The 24,460-nt window shown below is 46.9% G+C and overlaps 1 protein-coding gene and 1 pseudogene across 6 annotated transcripts; one reads left to right on the top strand and one right to left on the bottom strand.

Moving 5' to 3' along the window:
* Positions 1–11,618: 11,618 nt before the first annotated feature.
* COMMD4 (COMM domain containing 4) lies at positions 11,619–16,096 on the bottom strand. Of its 5 annotated transcripts, none has more exons than XM_080660123.1 (8): positions 15,772–16,051; positions 13,628–13,699; positions 13,365–13,430; positions 13,156–13,195; positions 12,757–12,876; positions 12,510–12,590; positions 12,003–12,179; positions 11,619–11,913 (listed from the first exon to the last, which is right to left on the bottom strand). In XM_080660123.1, exons 1-8 carry the CDS (start codon positions 15,937–15,939, stop codon positions 11,873–11,875), a joined length of 765 nt encoding a protein of 254 aa, XP_080516249.1. In that variant the 5' UTR covers positions 15,940–16,051; the 3' UTR covers positions 11,619–11,872. The 5 variants fall into 5 exon arrangements, with proteins under 5 accessions (XP_080516249.1, XP_080516250.1, XP_080516251.1 ...); XM_080660126.1 differs by having other exon boundaries at positions 11,621–11,913; positions 16,041–16,096; XM_080660124.1 differs by lacking the exon at positions 13,365–13,430.
* Positions 16,097–16,194: 98 nt separating this feature from the next.
* LOC308244066 (ribose-phosphate pyrophosphokinase 1-like) lies at positions 16,195–18,897 on the top strand (annotated as a pseudogene). The gene has a single exon. The product of its transcript is annotated as a ribose-phosphate pyrophosphokinase 1-like (transcript).
* The last annotated feature ends 5,563 nt before the right edge of the window (positions 18,898–24,460 follow it).

Raw genomic sequence — 24,460 nt, forward strand, 5'->3', positions numbered from 1 at the left:
CTGTGTAAAAGCGCAGAAGGAGGGCTGCGGGCAAGAGCAGCAAGATGCTGCATGCAGCACATTGACTACAGGATGAGGTGCACCCTACAAAATGGTACTATCTTTATTTGCACCTTCAAGGTTTTCGACAAGCATATGAATTTGATCCAATGTGACTGAGATGAATTCAATAAGTCAAGCAGAAAGAAGAGAAGTGAGTCCTCATTCTGGAGCTGCTTCAAAGGGAGAACTTGGTCTCAATGACAGTAGAGAGACCTCCTCCCAAAGATACTGGTATTGCCCTAGTGCCACTTGCTGGAGCTTTTGGGGCGCCGGGGATTGGTAGGACTGCTGGCAAAGGAATCCTAGCTGATGTTCCCATGCCCAAGGTCCCTGCAGGACATGCCAGGCCAGTCCGTGGGTCCATCCCAACTCGAACTAAGAGGCACTGTTGCAGCTGCTGCCACTGCCAGTATTGTAGGGGCCCTAACCCAGTACAGACCTGGCCATGGGGGTCCTTCCTCACCTATGGTCCCACTTCCTGGTATGAGACTTCTCACTGGACCCCTAAGTATCCTCCTGGAGGAGGTACTTCAGTGGGCATGTCCCCTCCTGGAAATGTAGTCTGCTTCCCTGGGGATGTGAGGACTTCTTTGACCCCTGGCCACAGAGTTATGGAAGTAGCTTCTCGAGGCATGGGCCCAGTTCCCCAGGGCCATATATATATATATATATATATATATATATATATATATATATATATATGACAACATGCCAGATGAAAGGAAGGGATGGGCAGTGCAAAGGCCTGGAGGAAGAAAAGCAATTGGCTAATTGAAAGAAGGCCTGTGTGGCTGGAGTGTAACTGGGAGAGTGCTGGGAGGTGAGGACAGACACAAGTTCAGGTCAGGTCAGGCCTCAGGAGGCCTCTGTAAGGAGTTCGAATTTCTTCCTAAGTGTGCCTGACCAATAGTCATGATCTGCGCCCTTCATACTAGGACTTCTGCCTCTTCCCTCCTCCATCTATTAATTCATTTATTTTGGGAGAAGTATTTTAAAGTAAATTAGACAAATTATGACATTTCATCCCTAATATTTCAACATGCATCTCTAAAAAGCAATTTCCTGCAAAGCCACACTACATTTATCCAGTGATTTTCAACTTCTTTCATCTCATGGCACACATTAACTACGAAAAGTCTGTGTCACACCAAAAAATATATTTTTTCAATCTGGCAAAAAATAGGTATAATTTTATTCATTCACACTGAACGGCTATTGTATTGGCTGTTGTCATGTTTTAATTTGACAATCTAAAGGAAAAGAAGTCAGTTCCCTGACTAAATAGCAGGAATTGCATGGTTTGGTTTGGTTTGGTTTTGAAATATACTTTTATTGAATTCAGAGAGGGAGAGAAAGAAACATTAATGATGAGAGAATCGTTGATCGGCTGCCTCCTGCACGCCCCCTACTGAGGGAGCAAGCCCAAAACCCAGGCATATGCCTTTGATGGGAATGGAACATGGGATCCTTGAGTCTGCAGGCTGATGCTCTATCCACTGAGCCAAACTGGCTAGGGCTGGAATTGCATGTTTTAAAAATTCTTGCAGCACACCAGCATACCTCAGCACACTGGTTGAAAATCTCTGCCTTTATCATACCTAATAAAATTAACAGTAACTTCTTAACATAATATAACACCTAGTCCACATTCAAATTTCTCTAATTGTTCCCAAAATGTCTTTTATAGTTATTTGTTCAAGACAGAGTCCAACCAAGGATTATGTTTTGTTTTTTTTAAGTTAGTCTTAGTATCCGGAGAGACAGTCAAAGATTGCCAATGCTGACTATAGTTCAAGTCATCATCTTAGGGTATTGGGAAGGGAAATGTTTTCAATTAGCAATAATCGTGTCTCAGATTAACCTCATTGGCTGCAATACTGCCACTGCGCAAAGCTAGGTATATATGTCTCTATAATAATTTTTTTATTTTTTTATTGATTTCAGAGAGGAAGGAAGAGGGAGAGATAGAAACATCAATGATGAGAGAGAATCATTGATTGGCTGCCTCCTGCACACCCCACACTAAGGATTGAGCCCGCAACCTGAGCATATGGCCTGACTGGCAATCGAATCATGACCTCCTGGCTCCTAGGTAGACACTCAACCACTGAGCCACGCCGGCCAGGCCTCTTTATAATCATTTTAAATCTTGACGGAATCATCCTCTCCACCCCCATCTTTTCTTGGTTTCCATGATCTTTCTGAAGAGGTTAGGCCAATTGTCCTTTGAGATGCCCCATCACATTCTGGGTTTGTCTGGTACTATCTGACTTCTTAGATGTCATTAACTTGTTCTTCTATCTAGTGTTTCCTGCACACTGGGAATCATATCTAAAGGCTCAGTTACATATATTCAAGGACACCTCCTAGCTCAGGGGTGGGCAAACTTTTTGACTCGAGGGCCACAATGGGTTCTTAAACTGGACCGGAGGGCCGGAACAAAAGCATGGATGGAGTGTTTGTGTGAACTAATATAAATTCAAAGTAAACATCATTACATAAAAGGGTATGGTCCTTTTTTATTATTTCAATAGTTTTATTCATTTCAAACATTTTAACAAGAAGAATGTAAACACTAATTATTATAATCTGAAACTTCAAAAAATGGAGGAATCATTGCACAATAACATACCTTATATTGAAGATGGCAAAGGCAAAATAAAATTGCCTAACAAAGGAAAGGTACAAAAGCCTTTCATATTAAACTTAAATATAATAAAATAATTTAAAACTAAAACAAATAGAAAAGAACAAAATGTGTAAACAGTAAATTAAACATTTTCTTTAGTGCAACTTCCAAATTATGCCCGGGACGTAGATGTAGATGGCAATGTAGAATGGGTTGAAAGGTTTTTGGTCTTTAAAACATCAACTTCAGTGGGAACAGTGTTGTTGGTCTCCTTTTTAGCTAATGCTCTGATACTGTGCTCTCCAGGGGCGTGTCTCCCTACATCACCACGATAACGTGTCTACGCATTCCCAGGGTGATGTCGGGGGACGCGTCCGCGGGCATTACAAGGAGCCTCTGGAAGACTGAGAGGTTGTTCCTTCTACTGAATGGGCGGATATAAATCCGCCCACTCAGAAGAAGGAGCTGCGGCCGTGTTTCCCGATGTTTCCATGTTAACACTGCTGCTGGTGAAGGAGCGGAGGGGAGAGCAAGAGAACCCTCCACTCTTTCGGCTCCACGGGCCGGATAGAACAGCCGAACGGGCCGGATCCGGCCCGCGGGCCGTAGTTTGCCCACGGCTGTCCTAGACGCTGTTCTGTACTGCAAACCACATCACATTAAGAGTAGAAGGCACCCAATAACTGATTGTCCCACTTTAGTGAGGCTGAAATTGAACATGGATGAGGCTATGACAGCCAGACCTCTATGTTTTAAAGTTATATTTTACACCTTCAACCACTAAGTAATCTATGGAGGTGATTTCTTTATTGGTCACTTTTTATTTAAATCAAGGTATAATTTACATACAATAAAATTCACCTTTTAGAGTGTAAATTTTGATAAATACATACACTCGTGAAATTATTGCCACAGAGATAAATACATTTCCATTACTCCCCAAAATTTGCTGATGCACCTTTGTAATAAACACTTTCACCCTATCCCCTGGCAACCACTGATCTACTTTCTGTCCCTGTAGTTTTTACCTTCTCCATAAGCCTATCTAATAAAAGAGTAATATGCAAATTGGCTGTCACTCCAAAACACAAGATGGCCACCCCAAGATGGCCGGCAGGGGAGGGCAGTTGTGGGCGATCAGGCCTTCAGGGGAGGGCAGTTAGGGGTGACCAAGCTGGCAGAGGAGGGCAGTTGGGGGCGACTAGGCCTGCAGGGGAAGGCAGTTGGGGGGGGGGGGGACCAGGCCTGCAAGGGAGGGCAGTTGGGGGCAATCGGGCCAGTAGGGGAGCAGTTAGGCATTGATCAAACTGGCAGGGGAGTGGTTAGGGGGTGATTAGGCTGGCAGGCAGAAGCGGTTAGGGGCAATCAGGCAGGCATGCAGGCAAGCAGTTGGAAGCCAGCAGTCCTGGATTGTGAGAGGGGTCCCAGATTGGAGAGGGTGCAGGCTGGGCTGAGGGACACACACCCCCATGCACGAATTTCGTGCACCAGGCCTCTAGTATCATATAAATTCTTAGTATGTAGCCTTTTATAAAAAAACTAGTAGCCCATCACGCAGTATCACGCGCAGTAGGCTGGGAACCACAGCGCACCGCTGGGAGCCGCGCTGCTTCTACGGGAGCTGTGCAGCTTCCGCGGGAGGCGGAAGCGAGTGTGGGTGCTGGGAGGGAGCTGCACTACTTCCATGGGAGGCGGGCTCACTGTCACCTCTCCGGCCTGCACTCGGCTGTGGAGGCTGTGGGCTGGCCTCCCTGTTCCCCAGAGGCCCTCTGCGGCTGGGCGTCGCTGCGGCGATGAAGCAAGCATCCCACCCCAGCTGCTCCACACCCGCTGCCCAGAGGCCTTCTGTCACTGTGGCGACTAAGCAAGCATTCCACCAGGCTGCTCATGCTGCAGGCTCTCAGCGGCAGCCCCCCCAGGGACTGGGGGACTCCGGCGAGGATGAGGGGACTGGGCGCCGCTATCTTGTGGCTATGGGCGCCACCATTTTTGTGATGGAGTGACAGTTAATTTGCATATTACCCTTTTATTAGATAGGAGGATACATATTTTTGTTGATTTTATTGGTTTCAAAGAGGAAGAGAGAGTGAGCGATAGACACATCAGTGATGACAGAGAATCATTGATTGGCTGCCTCCTGCATGCTCCACACTGGGGATTGAACCTGCAACCCAGGCATGAGCCCTGACCAGGAATCAAACTGTGACCTGGCTCATAGGTTGACGTGCAGAGCCAAGCCAGCCCTGCAGCATATAGCCTTTTGAGTCCGGCTTCTCTCTTTTTGTGTATTCTTTTAAAAAATACATGTATAATAAATTTATTTATAAATTAAATAATTATAATTTACTGGAATGGTACCATGATGTATGGGCAGTCTATCTGTGGAAACACTTCTTTTTTTTTATTTTAAATAAATCTTTATTCAGATTATTACAATTATTTCTCCTTTTTCCCCCCATAGCTCCCCTCCACCCATTTCCCACCCCACCTTCTGCCCTTACCTCCCCCCACTGTCCTCATCCATAGGTGTATGATTTTTGTCCATTCTCTTCATGAACCCCCCATACCCCTTTCCCCCTAAGAATTATCAGTCCACTCCCTTTCTATGCCCCTGATTCTATTATATTCACCAGATTATTCTGTTCCTCAGGTTTTTAATTCACTTGATTTTTAGGTTCGCTTGTTGATAGATATGTATTTGTTGTTCATAATTTTTCTCTTTACTTTTTTCTTCTTCCTCTTCTTTAAGAATACCTTTCAGCATTTCATATAATACTGGTTTGGTGGTGATGAACTCCTTCAGCTTTTTCTTATCTGTGAAGCTCTTTATCTGCCCTTCAATTCTGAATGATAGCTTTGCTGGGTAGAGTAATCTTGGTTGTAGGTTCTTGCTATTCATCACATTGAAAATTTCTTGCCACTCCCGTCTGGCCTGCATAGTTTCTGTTGAGAAGTCAGTTGACAGTCGTATGGGTGCTCCCTTGTAGGTAATTAACTGTTTTTCTCTTGCTGCTTTTAATATTCTCTCTTTGTCTTTTGCTCTTGGCATTTTAATTATGATGTGTCTTGGTGTGGTCCTCTTTGGATTCCTTTTGTTTGGGGTTCTGTGGGCTTCCTGGACTTGTAAGTCTATTTCTTTCACCAGGTGGGGGAAGTTTTCGGTCATTATTTCTTCAAATAGGTTTTCAGTATCTTGCTCTCTCTATTCTTCTGGCACCCCCATAATTCTGATGTTGGTACACTTGAAGTTGTCCCAGAGTCTTCTTACATTATCTTCAACTTTTTGGATTTTTTTTTTTGCTTTTTGCTTTTTCGGTTGAGTGTTTTTTGCTTCTTTGTATTTCAATTCTTTGACTTGATTCTTGTGTTCCTCTATTCTGTTTCTGGGTCTCTGTATAATATTTTTTATTTCAGTCAGTGTATGTTTAATTTCTAGTTGGTCCTTTTTCATATCTTCGAGGGTCTCGTTATATTTATCGGCCTTTTCTAGGATATTCTTAAAAAGTCTTATAACCGTGGTTTTGAATTCTATATCCAGTCGTTTGTTTTCCTCCATTTCTTTCGTTTGTGATCTGATTCTTTGACCCCGCATTTTCACTGCTTCCCTGAGTTGGTAAGGTAGATATTTGTGCTAGGTTTCCAATATGGCCCAGTGGGTCTGCTTCCCCAGTTAACCTGAGGTGGACACTCTTGGTGCACCCCTTTGTGGACTGTGTGTACAGCCTTGTTGTAATTAAGTCTTTATTGTTGTTGGTATCACTGGGAAGAATTGACCTCCGGGCCAGTTGGCTGTAAGGATCAGCTGTGTCTATGCTGGGAGAAGTTCGGTGCTGGAGACAGCCTTATAGGATTAGACTTGCCAAATTGCAATAGGCTCTGTGCCCAGCTTGGATGGGGTGGAGTCTCAGTCTTGGCTTCCTGTCAGCCTTGCCCTTGCGCGCGTGCGCACTTTCAGTCCTCCGCCTTCCCTGGCTCCCGAGTCTCCACCCGAGAGTCCAGACTCCCCCCACAAGAGCGTGGGTCCCCAGGGGCTCGCCTGGAACTGGGGTTCACTGCAGTCAGAACTGGGGCTCAGTGCAGTCAGGATCCTCTGACTCCCTTCCACTAGGGAAAGCCTGTGGCAACCTCCGCAGCCTTTGTGCGCATTGGCCCGCGCGCGCCTTCAGACTTCTGCCTTTCCCAGCTCGAGTCTCCGCCCGAGAGTCCAGACTCCCCCCGTAAGAGCGTGGGTCCCCAAGGGTTCGCCCGGAACTGGGGTTCAGTGCAGTCAGAACTGGGGTTCAGTGCGGTCGGAGGCTTCCTTCCCCCTTCCGCCAGAGAAAGTTAGCCAGGCTCTCAGCCGCCCTTCCTCTCTGCGCACACAAAGCCCCTTTCGTACCTCCAATTCTCTGTGAGCTTTTCTTTTTCCTTCTAGTTGTAGAGTTTTCACTCAGCCAGCTTTCCTGTGGTTCTGGATGGTGTCCGTTCTGTCTTTTAGTTGTAGTTTTGAAGTTGTTGTGCGAGGCAGCAGTTTAGGTGTTTACCTATGCCGCCATCTTGGTTTCTCTTGTGGAAACACTTCTAAAACAAACTATTATGAAATGCTGTATCTACTTGATACTTTTTAAATTTTTTATTTTTAAATTAGTTTACTTTTAATACTTTGTATTGGTTTCAGGTGTACAACTAAGTAGTTTGTTTTCTTTATTTAAAAAATTATTTTCAATTACAGTTGACATACGTTGAGTCTGGTTTCTTTCTCTTAGCATAATGCATTTGAGATTCATCCAGATTGTTATACTTATCAGTTCATTCCTTTTTAATGCTGAGCAGTATTCCACTATGTAGACATACCAATGTGTTTATCTGCTTACCAACTGAGGAGCATTGGGTTATTATAGGTGATTGTTTGGCAATACACAAATACCCAGTTTCACATCACAGTCACCTTTTACCATATGATTTTAGCATCCTTGATAATCCTGCCTCAATTAAGTACTTAATTAGGAGTCTCAAAATGGTTATTTTCTAATTCTGTTATTCCTTCAACATTGTTGGAATTTTTTTGTAAAAAAAAGAGCCTCATTGACTGGGCTATATGGTTATCCTGAAATATGAAAAAGACAGGATAAATTTTAAATTCCTTTCCTTTAATGATCAATTTTCAGACTAAGAATTTGGTGCAATAACAACATCCAATGGTGACAAATTAGGATTGATTTGTGGGTGTGGTGTTTTTTCCTTTGGGGGGTGCAAGGACTTTTAATGGACTCAGATTTTAATTTTTTACAGTCAACATCTTTAAATCTATTGCAGTCCATATCCCTCCCTACCCCAATCCACCCCCATTATTGAAAGAGTATTTTATTAGGCATTGGGGCTATTCAAATATGGAACACAATTCTCATCCTTAAGAAACTCAGGCTGGGAAGAGGTAAATGAGTCAATAAAAAGTTACAATGCATTGTTACTAATTAATATTTACTAATGCAATGAGAGAAGTGTCTGTGGAATTCTGAGATAACATAGAAGTCTACTGTATCTATATTTTTACTCTTTTCAAGATTACTTCTTTTATCATTTCCCTTCTATTTAGAGATCCTCCTATACCCTTTTTATTTTTAGGTTAGGTCCGCTGGTAACAAATTATATTAGTTATACCCTTCATCTGAGAATGTCTTGATTTCCCTTTTTATTCTTGAGGTAATTTTCACTGAATATAAGGTTCTGGGTTGACACTTTTATTTCAGGGCCTGAAAAATGCTGTGCTTCCTCCTTTTGGTCTCATTTCTGATGAGAAATCCAATTCTAATTATTTCCCCCTTATAGGTAAGGCGTCCCTTCTCTCGCTGTTTTCAAGGTTTTTTTCTTTCCTTTAGTTTTCAGAAGTTTGATTATATCTTGGCATGGGTTCCTCTGGGTTTGATCTATGTGGGGTCCATTCTGCTTAACTCTGTAGGTTTGTTTTGTGCCATATTTGGGAATTTTCAGCCATTATTTCAATACTTTTCTGTCCCACCCTCTTTCTCTTCACCTTCTGGAACTCTGTGAGGACATGAATATTAGATCTTTTGTTATACTCCATCCTACAGGTCCCCAAGGTGTTTGTGTGTGTGTTTGTGTTCCTAAGCTATTTTCTGTTATCCACATTGGGTAATTACTTTTTTTAAAAAATATATTTTATTGATTTTTTACAGAGAGGAAGAGAGAGGGATAGAGAGTTAGAAACATCGATGAGAGAGAAACATCGATCAGCTGCCTCCTGCACACCTCCTACTGGGGATGTGCCCGCAACCAAGTTACGTGCCCTTGACCGGAATCGAACCCGGGACCCCTCAGTCCACAGGCTGACGCTCAATCCACTGAGCCAAACCGGTTTTGGCGACATTGGGTAATTTCTATTGACCTTTCTTCTGCTGTTAAGTCCATCCACTGAGATTTTAGTTTGGTTATTTAGCTCTCAGTTCTAAAAATTCTCTCTGGTTCTTTTTATCTTCTATTTCTTTGCTGAGGCTTGAAGCATTTTTATGATGGCTACTTTACAAATATTTGACATAGAATTCTAACGTCTGAGTCATCTTAATGTTGGTATTGGTTGTCTTCTCATTCAAGTTGAGATTTTCTAGGTTCTTTGTATGAATGACTTTATAATCGAATCCTGGACATTTGTGGAATTATGACTCTGGATCTTAATTGTCTCATTTAAAGCAGGTCTCTTCTGACACAGTGCCAGTGGGGAAAAGGGGAAACTGCCTCCTTACTGCCTTGGGAATCTAGGCCCCTACTCAGCCTCTGCTGGCAGGTGGAAGAGGAGCTGTACTTATGTGTGTGGCTGGAAGTTGCTTCTGTAAGATTTCTGTCTTGCTGAACCTGGTCCTTTGGCTAGAGAGAAGGCTTTTTATGTGCCCTCAATTGGGAATCAATGTGCCCTTTTGGTGACAGGGCAGATGCTCTAACCACTGAGCCACCAGCCAGGGAGAGAAAGCAGGCTTTTGTTGGGGCTTTTTTTTTGGTTTCTGTGCTAGCTTCTCTAGCACACAGCTCAAGATACATGAAGCAAAAAGAAAACCCATGTTTCTGAAAGGTATAGGGAAGGGAGACTGGCTATGATCCTCAGGACCTGAAAAACACAACAAAGTATGTTGTGTCTCTCTCAGGTCAATGTCTGTCTGTCTAGCTCTCTCTCTCCTTCCCCTTCTCCCTCCCTCCCTCTCTGAAAGCAATGGAAATATCCTCAGTTGAGGATTAAAAAAAAAAAAAGCCTGCTCTCTCTAGCCATAGAAACAGGTTAAGCAAGACAGAGATCTTATGGATTGTTTTATATGTAACTAGAGGCCTGGTGCATGAAAATTCATGCACTGGAGGGGGTGTCCCTCAGCCCGGCCTGCTCCCTCTCACAGTCCGGGAGCCCTCAGGGGCGGGAGGCGACCCAGTGATCAGAGGAAGGTGACGCCCCCATCACACCTCTGCTGCTGCCACTGCCAGCAGCGCAAGCCTCGGCCAGCCCTGGTTACCTAAGCCTCGGCAGGCCCTGGGCGGGCGCCCTGGGAGGCTTGCCTGCACCTCAGGCCGCCCTGGGAGGCTGGGCAGCTACCATCTGAGGCTTGCCTGCGCCTCAGGCTGGCCCTGGGTGGCTGGAGGGACTGGGGGACTCCAGAGGCAGGTGTGTGGAGCGGCTGGACCCGCCTGGGGGTGGGCCCGGCCATGCTACGCACCTACCGCCCCAGCGGGGCTGAGGAACTGGGCGCCGCCATCTTGTGGCTGTGTGTGCCACCATCTTTGAGGGCGTGACAGTCAATTAGCATATTCCCTCCTCATTGGCTGTGGGCACCACCATCTTTGTGAGGGTGTGATGGTCAATTAGCATAGCCCCTTTTTAATAGGATATCCAAGGATTTTAGCTGTACTTAGTGGAGGAATCAGGAAAAGCACATCTGCTCCATTATTCCAGAAGCACAAGTCAGGAACAGAGTCAGTCCATATCCTTTGGATGCTTAAACTATCCAGTCTTTGGCCAGCTGGCTCTTTGACATGACTCATTATTCTTTGCTTCCCAATATGTCATAGGCTCACTTTGTACTCTCCCTCCCCCAGCCTTGGAATCAGTCTTTCCTACCAGGAGCCCTGGTTGGTTTAAGCCATTCCTGGGAGGCCATTTGTTTTACTCTGCTCAGGCTGCTATAACAAAATGTCATAGATTGGGTAGCTTCAACAACAGACATCTATTTCTAGTTCCATAATTTTTGGAAGTCCAAGATCAAGGACCTAGCAGATTTAGTTCCTGGTGAGACAGCTGTCTTCTTGCTGTGTTCTCATGAGGCCTTTCCTTGGCACATGGTTGTGCAGAGTGTCTGTCTTTCTCTTCTTATAAGGGCACATCATAAGGGTCCCACTCTCTTGACCTCATCTAAACATAATTACCTCCCAAACACCCCACCTCCTAAAACCATCTCACTGGGAGTTAGGGCTCCAACATATGAATTGAGGGAGGGGGCACATTCAGTCCCTAACCACTCTTGCCAATGAGTGGTTCAGGCATGGGCCCTTCTCTCTTCCTAATGAAGATAAGATGGCAGGTAGACAAGAGTTCTCTACTTTCTCTACTTGGGCATCTGGCACTGGGGCCACCACTTGCTGCCAGCCTAAGGACCAGACCACACAGAGAGGGCAGAGCCCTCATGTATCTTGAGCTGCGTGCTAGAGAAGCTAGCACAGAAACCAAAAAAAAGCCCCAACAAAAGCCTGCTTTCTCTCCCTGGATGGTGGCTCAGTGGTTAGAGCATCTGCCCTGGATGCTCCCATAGGACTGGGAACTAGAACCCTGATTTCTCCCATCTACATACAGATTTTTGTTCCGTTTTGGTCCTCCATCTGCCTCACCCCTGATCTGCCTCAATTAGCAGTTGAAAAGAGGAAATGAGGGATTCGCCAATCACTTGGTCTCACAAAAACCTTTGATCTGAACCTAAAAAACCTACGCACACATTCCTTTACACTTCTGTTTATTCTTCCTGCTTGGAAAAACCATCAACAAGTATCTTTATGGGGGAGGGAAGACAATTCTGGAAAAGTTCTCAGGATTGCTGTGCTGAATTTTCAAGTAGGAACCTAGAAAGCCAGAGATCCAGGAGGCCAAGCCTCCAGGGTCTTGAAGAGAAGTTCGAAGGGCAGCAACTTCACTCGGGTAGGGTAGCTCCATGTGGGCCACCAACACTCTTCTCCTCAGCCCAGGGAGCTCATCAGGGTCTGGGCCTGCTTCAGTTCTGCCAGGGAAGAGGTAAGCAGTTGTGCAGCAGCCAGGTGGGATCTGAGAGGGCCCTTAACCTCTCCAGGGACAGCTAAGCCTTCTTACCTGCCAGGAGGACCTGGAACTTGTCTGCTGAGAGGGATAGGGCAACAGGTTGGGCCGGGGCCTCCGGGGCAGTTGCCACCTCCAGCCGCAGGTGTACCATTGGCTCTTCCACAGACTGTAGCAGGCTGGAGCTCATGATGTAGTCTACCCGCCAGCCCGTGCCTGCCAGCCTATTTACTGAGAGACAGAGTGGAGCTCTCAGACTCATGGCAGGTGAGCCATACAGTCCTCAGCCCAGTCCCTGGCTCAGCCTACAACCCTTCAGGTTGTATGGCTTTTGGGAAGCTCTTATTCCTTTTACCTCTGACCCACAGCATGTGCTCAATAATTGGGAGCTCAGATTATCCACAGATCTCAGAAGAAAGAAACCTGGCTAGAGTCAGAAGTCCTGGCTCTGTGATTGTGACATGTGACCATGAGTAAATCTTCTGAGAACAAGCACATCCCATGCTACATGTACCTTCTAGAATAGACCCCAAACCGCACCTTGGCTGACTCCACACTCACCACGCAGGCTGCAGGCCCGCAAGTACTCCTGCAGCGGGCTTTGCTTCTCTTCATAACAGCGACACAGGCTGGCTGCGTGCTCTGGGGGCAGAATGGAGGTCCCCTGAAGTAAGCAGGTGGCTGCTAGGGCTGCTCAGAGGGAGGTATCAGGCTCCTGGCCCAGAAAGGGCAGGGTGCATCTCATGGTCACATGGTCTGGCCAGGGTGCATTCTCATGGCAGCCCTTGGCCTGCCCAGGTCCCCATACCTTTAGGCAACCCCAGCTGCTGCAATTCACTGGACAAGGACTCGCCATCCACGCTATGCTTGGCCGCACTGGAGAGGATGAAACTCAGTACTGCCACAGTGGCTTTCACATCGCCCAACTCTGGGGAGACCCATCGGGGGTAGGAGGTGTCACTATAGCCCCAGCTACCTCCTTGTTGCCCTACTATCTTCAGCTCAGAGCCCCCAGGCCTCCTTGAGCCATGAGCATTGCTACTGCTGGCAGAGGACACTGGGAGTAGACTGTCAATGTCTTCTCCTCAGGTTCCTCTGCTGAGGCAGGTGGGTCAGGGTGAGCTGCTAGGAAAAGGGGTCTCTGTACCAGGTCCCAGGCCGAGTAGCCAGAGTTGCCCAAAGTCCATGGACTCAGTGGGGTACTCACCAAACCTGGCATCAGCAGTGAGCTTCTGGACCTTCTCGTACTGTGGGGAAAGGAGGCCTATAAGGGTGCCAGACCCCTGCTTGCCATCCCCTTACCCCCAACCGCCTGGATCCTATGGTAAGGATGGGCAGGAGGCTGATCACCGACCTCCCTGGGTTTGGTGCACTCTCAGGGTTGTGGGACAAAGGGGTGCTGGACCAGGCACTCACATCCATCCCCAGCCCCAGAAGCTCCTGCAGCACCTGACCGCACAGCAGCCTCAGCTTCACGGAGGACTGGAGGGAAGGCCCAACGTCAGCCCGATGGCCCTCATCCCTCCATGCTGGGGCTGCTCACAAGGTCATCCATGTGAGCAGGCACACAGCATGCTAGGATGGGCTGAGAGCACTGAGGCCCACACCCTCAACTCCCAGGGTCCCCATCCCCAATCCCTCTGTCACCCCAGCCCCCAAGATGACTCTGTGCACTCAACAATCTTGGCAAGTGTGCTGATCTCCGCCAGGACCCAGTCAGGACAGTCCAGATCACCACAGAACCGGAACCTCTGCAAGGGAGTAAGACAAGTGGTCAGACTGGAAGAAGAGTGAGGTGTGGCCAGGTGTCTGCCACACTACTGTTCCTCAGGGAGCCACTTAATCTCCCTGATTATCAGGCTGTTGAGAGAACCCCCTCCCTGACCCACCCTGCCACCAAACTTTGTTCTGATGCCTATCCCAGGCATTCACCTGTTCAGCAAACATTGACTGGGTGCCTCCTCTGTGGTATATCCCACAGAACAAAATAAAGTCAATGGCCTCACAGCCAGTGACCTCTCTCACTTCCTTTTCCTCCCTGGCTCCAGCCACAATGGCCTCCCTACTGTTCCTGTTACACCAGGCACTCTCCCACCATTGCCCTTATGGTTTGCTTGCTCTCTCATTTCATTCAGATCTCTGCTCAAATGACACCTCTTCTGATGGCCCTTTTCTGACCATACTTTCTAAAATAGCCCCTTACACAAGGAAATTTCAGGGGCCCAGTGGGTGTGTTCATTAGCTTGATCCTAAAAACATTTTCATGAGCCATACATGTCAAAATACATTGAACTGTATATTTACACATGTGTTGTTCTCAATAAAGCTGTTAAAAAATAAAAATCACACTTTACTATCATGCTCTAGCTTCTTATGCTTCTTGCTTGATCTCCACAGCAGTTACCACAGCATATATCACATTTTGTTATTTATCCGCTCCTCTGTTAGCATGCAAACCCACCCTGTCAATCATGTCTTGCCAGTATCCTCCATTTCCCTTATCAGTTGTCCTTATTGCCTGGCAAAGTTCTAACCCACAGCAAATATACATGTCCATCTTTCCAAGTCTCTACTGGGCTGGGAACAAACCCCACACTCTAACGCTCTTTCCATTGAAACCTGCTTCCCCTACTGAGTTTCCCACTCCACTGAGCAAAACCACCTGGGAACCAAACCCCAACACCTCCCTCTCCTTTTTCCTCATGCACTTACTCCCTGAGCCCTGCTAACTCCCCCACCGCTTCTATCTCCACTTTCCACCCTAATTCAGGTCACCACCATCTCCTCGGGGTCTTGCTGCTCCAGCCTGGGCTCTCTGCTCCCCTTCTGCTCCCTCCACAAACTGACCAAAAGGATATTCCTAACTTGCCAGTGCTCTCTTCTTAAAATCCAAACATGGCTCTTTAAGACCCAGCAAGCGTTGGCCTTTGCTTACCTGTCCAGCCTCATCTTTCACTAACCTTTGGTTTATACTCTTCCACTTGGGGTAATGCATTCATTTCTAGGGAGCCATGCTCTCTAACCCCTAAGGTTTGTGAATGTGCTGGTCCCTGTCTGAAGATACAGCCCCCACCCCCATGACTCCTAAGCCCTAGTACACAAACTGCACTGCGAGGAGCCAGCTTTCTTCCCTGCCTCCAGGCCCTCAGATTGCTTTCCTACACTATGCTCAAGGTGCAGTTAGGTCTCTTCCCCTCAGGTCTTAACTATGACTGCCAAATAAAGCCTCCAATTTTGCCCTTCCTTCCTGCAGCTGAAGTCTCAGTGAGCAGCACAGTGCCTGGTATAGAGTAAGCACTCAACATCTGTTGAAGGAATGAATGGATGGGTTGGGAAGTCCCAACCCTAACTCCTTTCTGGCTCTGGGAAGAGAGATGTAGCCTAACAGTTAACAATTAGACTGAGCCTAATTTCTTTTGTTGTTGTTAATCCTCACCTAAGATATTTCCATTGATTTTTAGAGATAAAGGAGGGGAGGGAGCGGGGGTAGAGAGAGAGAGGGGGAGAGTGAGGAGAGGGGAGAGAGAGAGAAACATCGATGTGAGAGGGACACATCCCTGGTCGCCTGCCTAGACCAGGGTCGGTGGAGCCTGCAACCCAGGTACATTCCCTTGACCAGAATCGAAACTGTGATCCAGGCCCACACGCTCCGTCCACTGAGCCAAACCGGCTGGAGCTAGGCTGAGCCTAATTCTAAGTGAGTTCTTGTTCAAGTCCTTGGACAGGAGGGCTGAAGTGGGCAACTTTGGGAGGTCCTGTTGGAGCCCGGGAAGGCCTGGAAGGACTACCACTCCGAATCAGCCCCAGATCCCCCGTCCCTCACCTCAGGCCTTCCTTCCTTTTCATCAAGGAAGCGCCCGGGACTCCCACCCGACCAGCCTGTCCTGCCCACCGGGCTGTGGAGTCGGCGGCGGGAGCTTTTCTGTCTCAACTCTTCGGCCGGCACGACTGCACCCAAGGGTTTGCCGAGGTGCCAGCGCGGCTTCCCCATCTCGCACCCGTGCCTCACCCTTCCGAAGGGGCAGCCACGAGTTCTGGGGGACCCTGCCCTGCCTGCCCAGCATCACCGGCCTCGCATCCCCTTTTCCTCACCATAGCGCCAGGAAGCCTGCCCGGGACTTTCTCCTTCCTGTAGCTCAGGGTCAGAGGACGTAGAGATCACGTGACGCGGGGCGGGGCGGGGCCTCCTCGGACGGGGCGGGGCATGTCGCCCCACCGGGAGCTGCCACCGGGCTAAATGCCATGGTCTCCCCAGAAACCCTCCCGGCAAATGGCTGGCACCTTCTCCAATTTAACGGAGGCACTCAAAGCAGTAGAAAATAGGGAGCGGGGCGCGCCCGGCGAGAACGTAAGATGGCGGAGTAGCAACGCGAAGCTTTTAGTACTGAGTCTCTGGGCTGACTTTGGTTCAGGACTTGGAGCAGCAGTGATCGCTGAGCTAAGAGTGCCTAGGGTAGTTGGCCAAGATGCCGAATATCAAAATCTTCAGCGGCAGCTCGCACCAGGACTTGTCCCAGAAAATTGCTGACCGCCTGGGCCTGGAGCTAGGCAAGGTGGTGAGTAAGAAATTCAGCAACCAGGAGACCCGTGTTGAATATTGGCGAAAGTGTCCGTGGAGAGGATGTCTACATCGTTCAGAGTGGCTGTGGTGAAATTAATGACAATCTAATGGAGCTTTTGATCATGATTAATGCCTGTAAGATTGCTTCAGCCAGCCGGGTTACTGCTTCCCTTATGCCCGGCAGGATAAGAGCCGGGCTCCCATCTCAGCCAAGCTTGTTGCAAATATGCTCTCGGTAGCAGGTGCAGATCATATTATTACTATGGACCTTCATGCTTCTCAAATTCAGGGCTTTTTTGATATCCCTGTGGACAATTTGTATGCAGAATCAGTTGTCCTGAAGTGGATAAGGGAGAATATATCTGAGTGCAAGAACTGCACTATTGTCTCACCCGATGCGGGGGGAGCTAAGAGAGTTTGCAGACCGTTTGAATGTTGACTTTGCCTTGATTCATAAAGAATGGAAGAAGGCCAATGAAGTGGACCACATGGTGCTGGTAGGAGATGTGAAGGATCAAGTGGCCATTGTAGTGATGACATGGCTGACACTTGTGGCACAATCTGCCATGCAGCCGACAAACTTCTTTCAGCTGGAGCCACCAGAGTTTATGCTATCTTGACTCACGGAATCTTTTCTGGCCCTGCCATTTCTCCCATTAACCATGCATGCTTTGAAGCAGTAGTGGTCACCAATACCATCCCTCAGGAGGATAAGATGAAGCATTGCTCCAAAATACAGGTGATCGACATCGCCATGATTCTTGCAGAAGCCATCAGGAGAACTCACAATGGGGAATCTGTTTCCTACCTGTTCAGCCATGTCCCTTTATAATAGAATAACTTCTGAGGCTTTTAAAAAATAAAGTGAACCCCTTCCCTTGTTTTCCCTTGGTGTTTGATGAAAAATTCAGCAGAAGCCCCAGCTTGCTCCAGTAGCTTTCTACATCCCATTCCAGGTATATTAACTTTTCTCCAAAATTAGGGAAAGACAGATTGAGGCTACTCAGATTTCCTACCTGCATTGTCTCGTTCTGGCTTCTTTGATTTTGTGGGCCTTGCAGCTTTAACTATAACTCAGCTTCTGCAAGATTTCAGACTTTGAAGGGTGTTGTGTGGGGGTGTTTGAATGTGTTTGGGGAAGCTCAGACTGCTTTTCATGTGAATGCTTCTGGGATTCCTAGGTTCAGAACTACTAGCAACAGAGCCAACTCCCCCCCCCCCCCCCCCAAATAAACAAAATAAAAAGAACAAAGCCAAACTAACTCCTAACCCCCTTTAACATGTGACAAGTTCCCCAAGGTCTATACTAAATTACAACAAGAACCCTAGGTAGCCCAGAATCCAGCTCTGGTTGCTGATTCCCTGTAAGGCAGGCAGCTCTCAGGTAGGAGCCTGAGGGAAGGCAGCACACAGTGCAGCAGATGCTTCTTGGGAGGAAAAAAGCCTGATCCCTCAACCTCTGCTAGGAAACTGTCTCTTAGTCTCTTTTGTACCTGTTCCTTTTCCATTTGGTTTGACCGTCAACCATCTTGACCTTTTCCTGGTTAAATACCTTCTTGGGCCCAAATGATCATTGTACCATAGTCTTCTGGAAAGCAAATCTCACTTTTTGCTGTGTATTCTTTAACATTTACATGAGATCATTTTGCTGTAGTTTAGTCTTAGCCCACTATCACTGTGGTAGAAGGTTCTAGGTCAGCTGTGGTCAGATCCGGCTGTTCTATCCGGTTCTCTTGCTCTCCCCTCCGCTCCTTTACTTTGAATTTATATTAGTTCACACAAACACTCCATCCATGCTTTTGTTCCGGCCCTCCGGTCCAGGTTAAGAACCCATTGTGGCCCTCGAGTCAAAAAGTTTGCCCAAGTATTTAATTTTCATCTTATTTCCTTGGATCTGTTTGGCCTCTCAAATGATCTGAGGTCTCTGTTAAAAAGATTGATGTTGCCCTAACCGGTTTGGCTCAGTGGATAGAGTGTCGGCCTGCGGACTGAAAGGTCCCAGGTTCGAGTCTGGTCAAGGGCATGTACCTTGGTTGTGGGCACATCCCCAGTAGGAGGTGTGCAGGAGGCAGCTGATTGGTGTTTCTCTGTCATCAATGTTTCTAACTCTATCCTTCTCCCTTCCTCTCTGTAAAAAATCAATAAAATATATTTTTAAAAAAAGATTGATGTTACTAGCTCTTGTAGAGGAAACTAATAAAGTATCTGTGTGTGAAAAAAAAGAAAATAGGGCCCTAAGCGTTTTGGCTCAGTGGATAGAGCGTCGACCTATGGATTGAAGGGTCCCAGGTTCGATTCTGGTCAAGGGCATGTAACTTGGTTGCGGGCACATCCCCAGTAAGGGGTGTGCAGGAGGCAGCTGATCAATGTTTCTCTCTCATTGATGTTTCTCTCTCATCGATGTTTCTAACTCTCTATCCCTCTTCCTTCCTCTCTGTAAAAAATCAATAAAATATATTTTTTTTAAAAAGAAAAGAAAATAGGGAGCGGAAGCCATTTAATTTGTTCGAGTTAAGGGATCAGGTGCCCGAGAGCCGGGTCTGGAACTTAATGTAATTCCCTTAGGAGGGGCCTCAGGTCATTTCCATGATCTCCACGGGTAAGCACAGCTCTTATACAGTAACTGTGGGCTGTGGCGAAAGCCATATTTTAAAAACATTATTACAATACTAGAGGCCCGGTGCACGAAATTCGTGCACAGGGGTGTGTGTCCCTCAGCCCAGCCTGCACCCTCTCCAATCTGGGACCCCTCGAGGGATGTCCGACTGCCCGTTTAGGCCCAATCCCGGGATTGGGCCTAAACGGGCAGTCGGACATCCCTCTCACAATCCAGGACTGCTGGCTCCCAACTGCTCGCCTCCCTGCCAGCCTGTTTGCCCCTAACTGCCCTCCCCTGCAGGTCTGGTCACCCCTAACTGCCCTTCCCTGCAGGCCTTGTTCCCCCCAACTGCTCTCCCCTGCAGGCCTTGTTCCCCCCAACTGCTGTACCCTGCAGGCCTGATCGCCCACAACTACCCTCCCTTGCAGGCCTGGTCCCTCCCAACTGCCTTTCCCTGCAGGCCTGGTTGCCCCCAACTTCCCTCCTCTGCCGGCTTGGTCACCCCTAACTGTCCTCCCCTGCAGGCTTGATCGCCCCCAACTGCCCTCCCTTGCACGCCTGGTCCCTCCCAACTGCCCTCCCCTGCTGGCCTGATCGCCCACAACTACCCTCCCTTGCAGGCCTGGTCCCTCCCAACTGCCCTCCCCTGCTGGCCATCTTGTGGTGGCCATCTTGTGTCCACATGGGGGCAGACATCTTTGACCACATGGGGGCAGCCATCTTGTGTGTTGGAGTGATGGTCAATCTTCATATTACTCTTTTATTAGATAGGATAGAGGCCTGGTGCACAGGTGGGGGCCAGCTGGTTTGCCCTGAAGAGTGTCCAGGATCAGGGTGGGGGTTCCCTTGGAGCGTGGGGTGGCCTGGGCGAGGGGCCTATGGTGGTTTGCAGGCCGGCCACACCCCCCAGCAACCCAAGTGGAGGCCCTGGTATCTGGAGTTTATTTATCTTCCTCAATTGAAACTTTGTAGCCTGGAGCGGAGCCAAGCCTTCTGCTTGCTCCATGGTGGCAGCCATTTCTGTTGGGATTTATGTATCTTCTATAATTGAAACTTTGTATCCTTAAGCTGAGGCCTGGGCCGGCCAGGGTGTGCGGAAGGCTTGGCTTCCTCCATCACCCAGGGCAACCCTAGCCTCCTGCTCTTTCCAGCTCCGTGGCTGCCGCCATTTCTGTTTGGGTTTATGTATCTTCTATCATTGAAACTTTGTAGCCTTGAGTGGAGGCCTAGGCCGGCAAGGGCAGGCGGAAAGCTTGGCTTCCTCCATTGCCGGGGAAACCCAAGCCTCCCTCCTGCTCTCTGTGGCCATAGCCATCTTGGTTGGGTCTATTTGCATATTCGCTCCTGATTGGCTGGTGGGTGTGGCTTGTGGGCGTGGCTTGTGGGTGTAGCAGAGTGATGTTTAATTTACATATTACTCTTTTATTAGATAGGATGATACACATACAGAAAATTGTGCATAAATACAAAGCTTAATTGAATTTTCATAAACTGTACACCCCATGTCACCCATATAAGAAAACAACATTATCAGGATCCTAGGTATCTCCTTAAATGCCTGCGTATTTTCTTTCATTTTGATGAGCCCTCTTAGTTGCCTAGAAAAGAGGGCAGTAACAAATAAGTTCAGTGTTAGGGTCGCCCAAAGAGGAATGCTCGAGGCCAAAAGGGATAAAGAATTATGAATTTAGCCCTGACTGGTTTGGCTCAGTGGCTAGAGCGTTGGCCTGCGGACTGAAGGGTCCCAGGTTCGATTCTGATCAAGGGCATGTACCTTGGTTGCGGGCACATCCCCAGTGGGAGGTGTGCAGGAGGCAGCTGGTCGATGTTTCTCTCTCATCGATGTTTTTAACTCTCTATCCCTCTCCCTTCCTCTCTGTAAAAAATCAATTAAAAATATATATTAAAAAAAAGAATTATGAATTTATTTGGTCATCTGGAAACCCAGATGGGCTGAGCCCCAAAATGGCGCCAGCCCCCAAAGATGGGGAGTCAGAGCTTTTTAAGGGACTCTAGATGGGCTTTTTCTGGGCGGAGAATTCTCTGTGCAGGTCCGGATTCTGGGGAAAGTCCCGAGGGGAGAAATAATGGCCTTAGCAAGTGGAATGTGGTCTAAGCAAGTGGAATGTCCATTGTGAAGTGGCCTAAAGGTCAGTTCCCAGGGGAGGGGGTATTGATTCAATTATTTGATCAGACCTAACATTCAGGAACACTCTTTCCCTAGGGCTTCACTAACGTTAGATGTTTTATCTTAAATTTTCCTGATAAATGAGAGAAAAAATGTTTGTTTTAAATTGCATTAGTTAGATGGTCTAGGAAAACTAAGTTTCCAATATTCACTTGAAGAGTTAAGACAATACCCCCCACCCCCCCACCCCCCAAAAAACAACAACAACAAAAACCATCAGCAACAACGGAAATACAGAAGAGAATAGTGTTAGGTCACCGAAGGAGTAACACAGGAGGCCAGAGTGGTGAGGGATTATGAATTCATTCGATCATCCGCACACCAGGTGGCTGAGCCTGGATGGCTCCAGCACCCAGTGATGGGAGTCAGCGGCTCTTAAAGGACTTTTGGCAGGACTTTTCTGGGTGGAGACTTCCTTATGCATACCCAGAGGGGAGAGAATGGAATGTGGTCTCCGCAAGTGAAATGTGGTCTTCAGCAAAGGGAATGTCCATAGTGAAATGACCTGAAAAGCCAGTTCCCGGGGGAAGGGTATCAACTCAATTGCTCCATCAAACCTAACAAATAGACCAAAGACCAGTCAAGAAATTAAACAGTTTGAGATCTCTCTTCAATTCCATGCCCCACCCTATCCCCCATACACCAAGCCCAGCTGGCTTTATTGTTGCGGCTTTTTAACAATAAAGGACAAAGCCCATAATAATTAAATTGCTCCATAAAAAGAAAGAGGTGGAAATATTCCCAATTCATGCTAAATTTGATCTCATTTATAGAGTTTTAAAAAAATCTCATAAACACCAGCATGTTGAAGTCAGCAGTGTTAAAATACTACACCACAAAAAAAAGAAAAAAAAATACTACACCATGTCCAAGAAAAAATATTTTTTATGTTTTATTTTAATTAAATCTTTATTGTATCCCTAGCCAGTTTGGCTCAGTGGATGAAGTGTCAGCCTGCGGACTGGGGGGTCCCAGGTTTGATTCTGGTCAAGGGCACATACATGCCTGGGTTGCGGGCTCTATCCCAGTCGGGAGCATGCACGAGGCAGCCTATCAATGATTCTCTCTCATCATTGATGTTTCTATCTCTCTCCCTTCCTCTCTGAAATCAATAAAAATATAATTTAAAAAAATCTTTATTGTTGAAAGTATTACATATGTACCCCCCTCCTGCATTGACCCCTTCTACCCAACCCCCGTCCCTCACCTCAGGCCTTCACCACCCTAATGTCTGTGTCCATGGGTTATGCATACCGTATTTTTCTGTGTATAAGATGCCCCTGTGTATAAGACGCCTCCCACTTTTCCAACCCAAAATTAAGAAATCAATATTTTATTTTATTTTATTTTATTTTTTAAATATATTTTATTGATTTTTTACAGAGAGGAGGGGAGAGGGATAGAGAGTTAGAAACATCGATGAGAGAGAAACATCGATCAGCTGCCTCCTGCACACCTCCCACTGGGGATGTGCCCGCAACCAAGGTACATGCCCTTGACCGGAATCGAACCTGGGACCCCCCAGTCCGCAGGCTGACGCTCTATCCACTGAGCCAAACCGGTTTCGGCAAGAAATCAATATTTTAAACATTTTGCTGGTTTTCCTCTTAAGGCCTTCTTCTTTTTTGGCATCTTAAGGAGTTGTTCTTCCTGTTTTCTCCACTGCCTGTTCATACACTCAGTGAAAGGAGGTCCAAATTGTCTCTCTGCAGCTCTATTTCCATGCTCTTTTGCATAGCTGATTACATTCAGTTTGAATTTTTCAGAGTAAGACAATCGCTTACCGGTATTTATCTTTTTATTTTTTTACATCTTTATGGCCTCAGAATGCTCCAGTCCCTGTTGCATCTGCTCATGCTCCACCTCCACCTCCACCTCCACCTCCATCTCCACCTCCAATTATGGCATCAGCTGACATCAGTAACAATAAGGCTCGTGATTGGAGAAAGCCTGTTTGACAAGGTATGGCAGCTGAGCACCCGAGGGCACCCACCTCAGCTGAATTCTGTGTATAAGATGCCCCTCAATTTTCAGTCTAACGATTTTAGAAAAAAATAGCATCTTATACATAGAAAAATATGGTATATGCATACAAGTTCTTTGGTTGATTTCTTCCCACCTACTCACCCACCCTCGCCCGCCTTCCCTCGGAAATTCCAGAGTCAGTTCTATGTTTCTATGTCTCTGGGTCTATTTGGTTCATCAGTTTATTTTGTTCATTAGATTCCACATATGAATGAGATCATGTGATGCTTGTCTTTCTCTGACTGACTTATTTCACTTAGCATAATACTCTCTAGGTCCCTCCATGCTGTCTCAAAGGGTAAGAGATTCTTCTTTTTTATTGCTGCATAATATTCCATAGTGTAAATGTACCACAGCTTTTTTTTTTTTAAATATATTTTATTGATTTTTTACAGAGAAGAAGGAAGAGGGATAGAGAGTTAGAAACATTGATGAGAGAGAAACATCGATCAGCTGCCTCTTGCACACCTCCTACTGGGGATGTGCCTGCAACCAAGCTACGTGCCCCCAACCAGAATCGAACCTGGGACCTTTCAGTCCGCAGGCTGACGCTCTATCCACTGAGCCAAACCGGTTTTGGCTACCACAGCTTTTTTATCCACTCATCTGCTGGTAGGCACTTGGGCTGTTTTGAAATTTTAGCTGTTGTTAATTGTACTGCTATGAGCATAGGAATTCATACATTCTTTCTGATTGGTGTTTCTATTTCTTAGGATATATTCCTAGAACTGGGATCACTGGGTCAAATGGCAGTTCCATATTTAATTTTTTAAGGAAACTCTATACTGTTTTCCATAACAGTTGCACCAGTCTGCATTCCCACTAGCAGTGCAGTATGGTTCCCTTTTTTCCACATTCTCGCCAACACTTGTCATTTGTTGATTTGTTGATGGTAGCCATTCTGACAGGTGTGAGGTGATACCGCATTGCCCTTTTAATTTGCATCTCTGATGATCAGTGACTTTGAGGATTTTTTCATGTCTCTTGGCCATCTGTATGTCCTCTTTGGAGAAGTGTCTATTTAAGTCCTTGGCCCATTTTTAAATTGGATTGTCTTCTTTTTGTTAAGTTGTATGAGTGCCTTATATGTTTTGGATATTAACCCTTTACAGATGTATCATTGCCAAATATGTTCTCCC

The sequence above is a fragment of the Plecotus auritus genome, assembly GCF_963455305.1.
Source record: "Plecotus auritus genome assembly, chromosome: 1".
NCBI lineage: Eukaryota > Metazoa > Chordata > Mammalia > Chiroptera > Vespertilionidae > Plecotus > Plecotus auritus.

Excerpts from the sequence above, each read along its gene's own strand:
- COMMD4 (XM_080660123.1), bottom strand. The coding sequence starts at position 15,939 with ATGGGGAAGCCGCGCTGGCACCTCGGCAAACCCTTGGGTGCAGTCGTG. Across the intron at positions 13,196-13,364 it reads TTCTGGGGCTGGGGATGGAT|TACGAGAAGGTCCAGAAGCT; the intron begins GTGAGTGCCTGG and ends CTTTCCCCACAG. Across the intron at positions 11,914-12,002 it reads GTTCCAGGTCCTCCTGGCAG|AACTGAAGCAGGCCCAGACC; the intron begins GTAAGAAGGCTT and ends CTTCCCTGGCAG.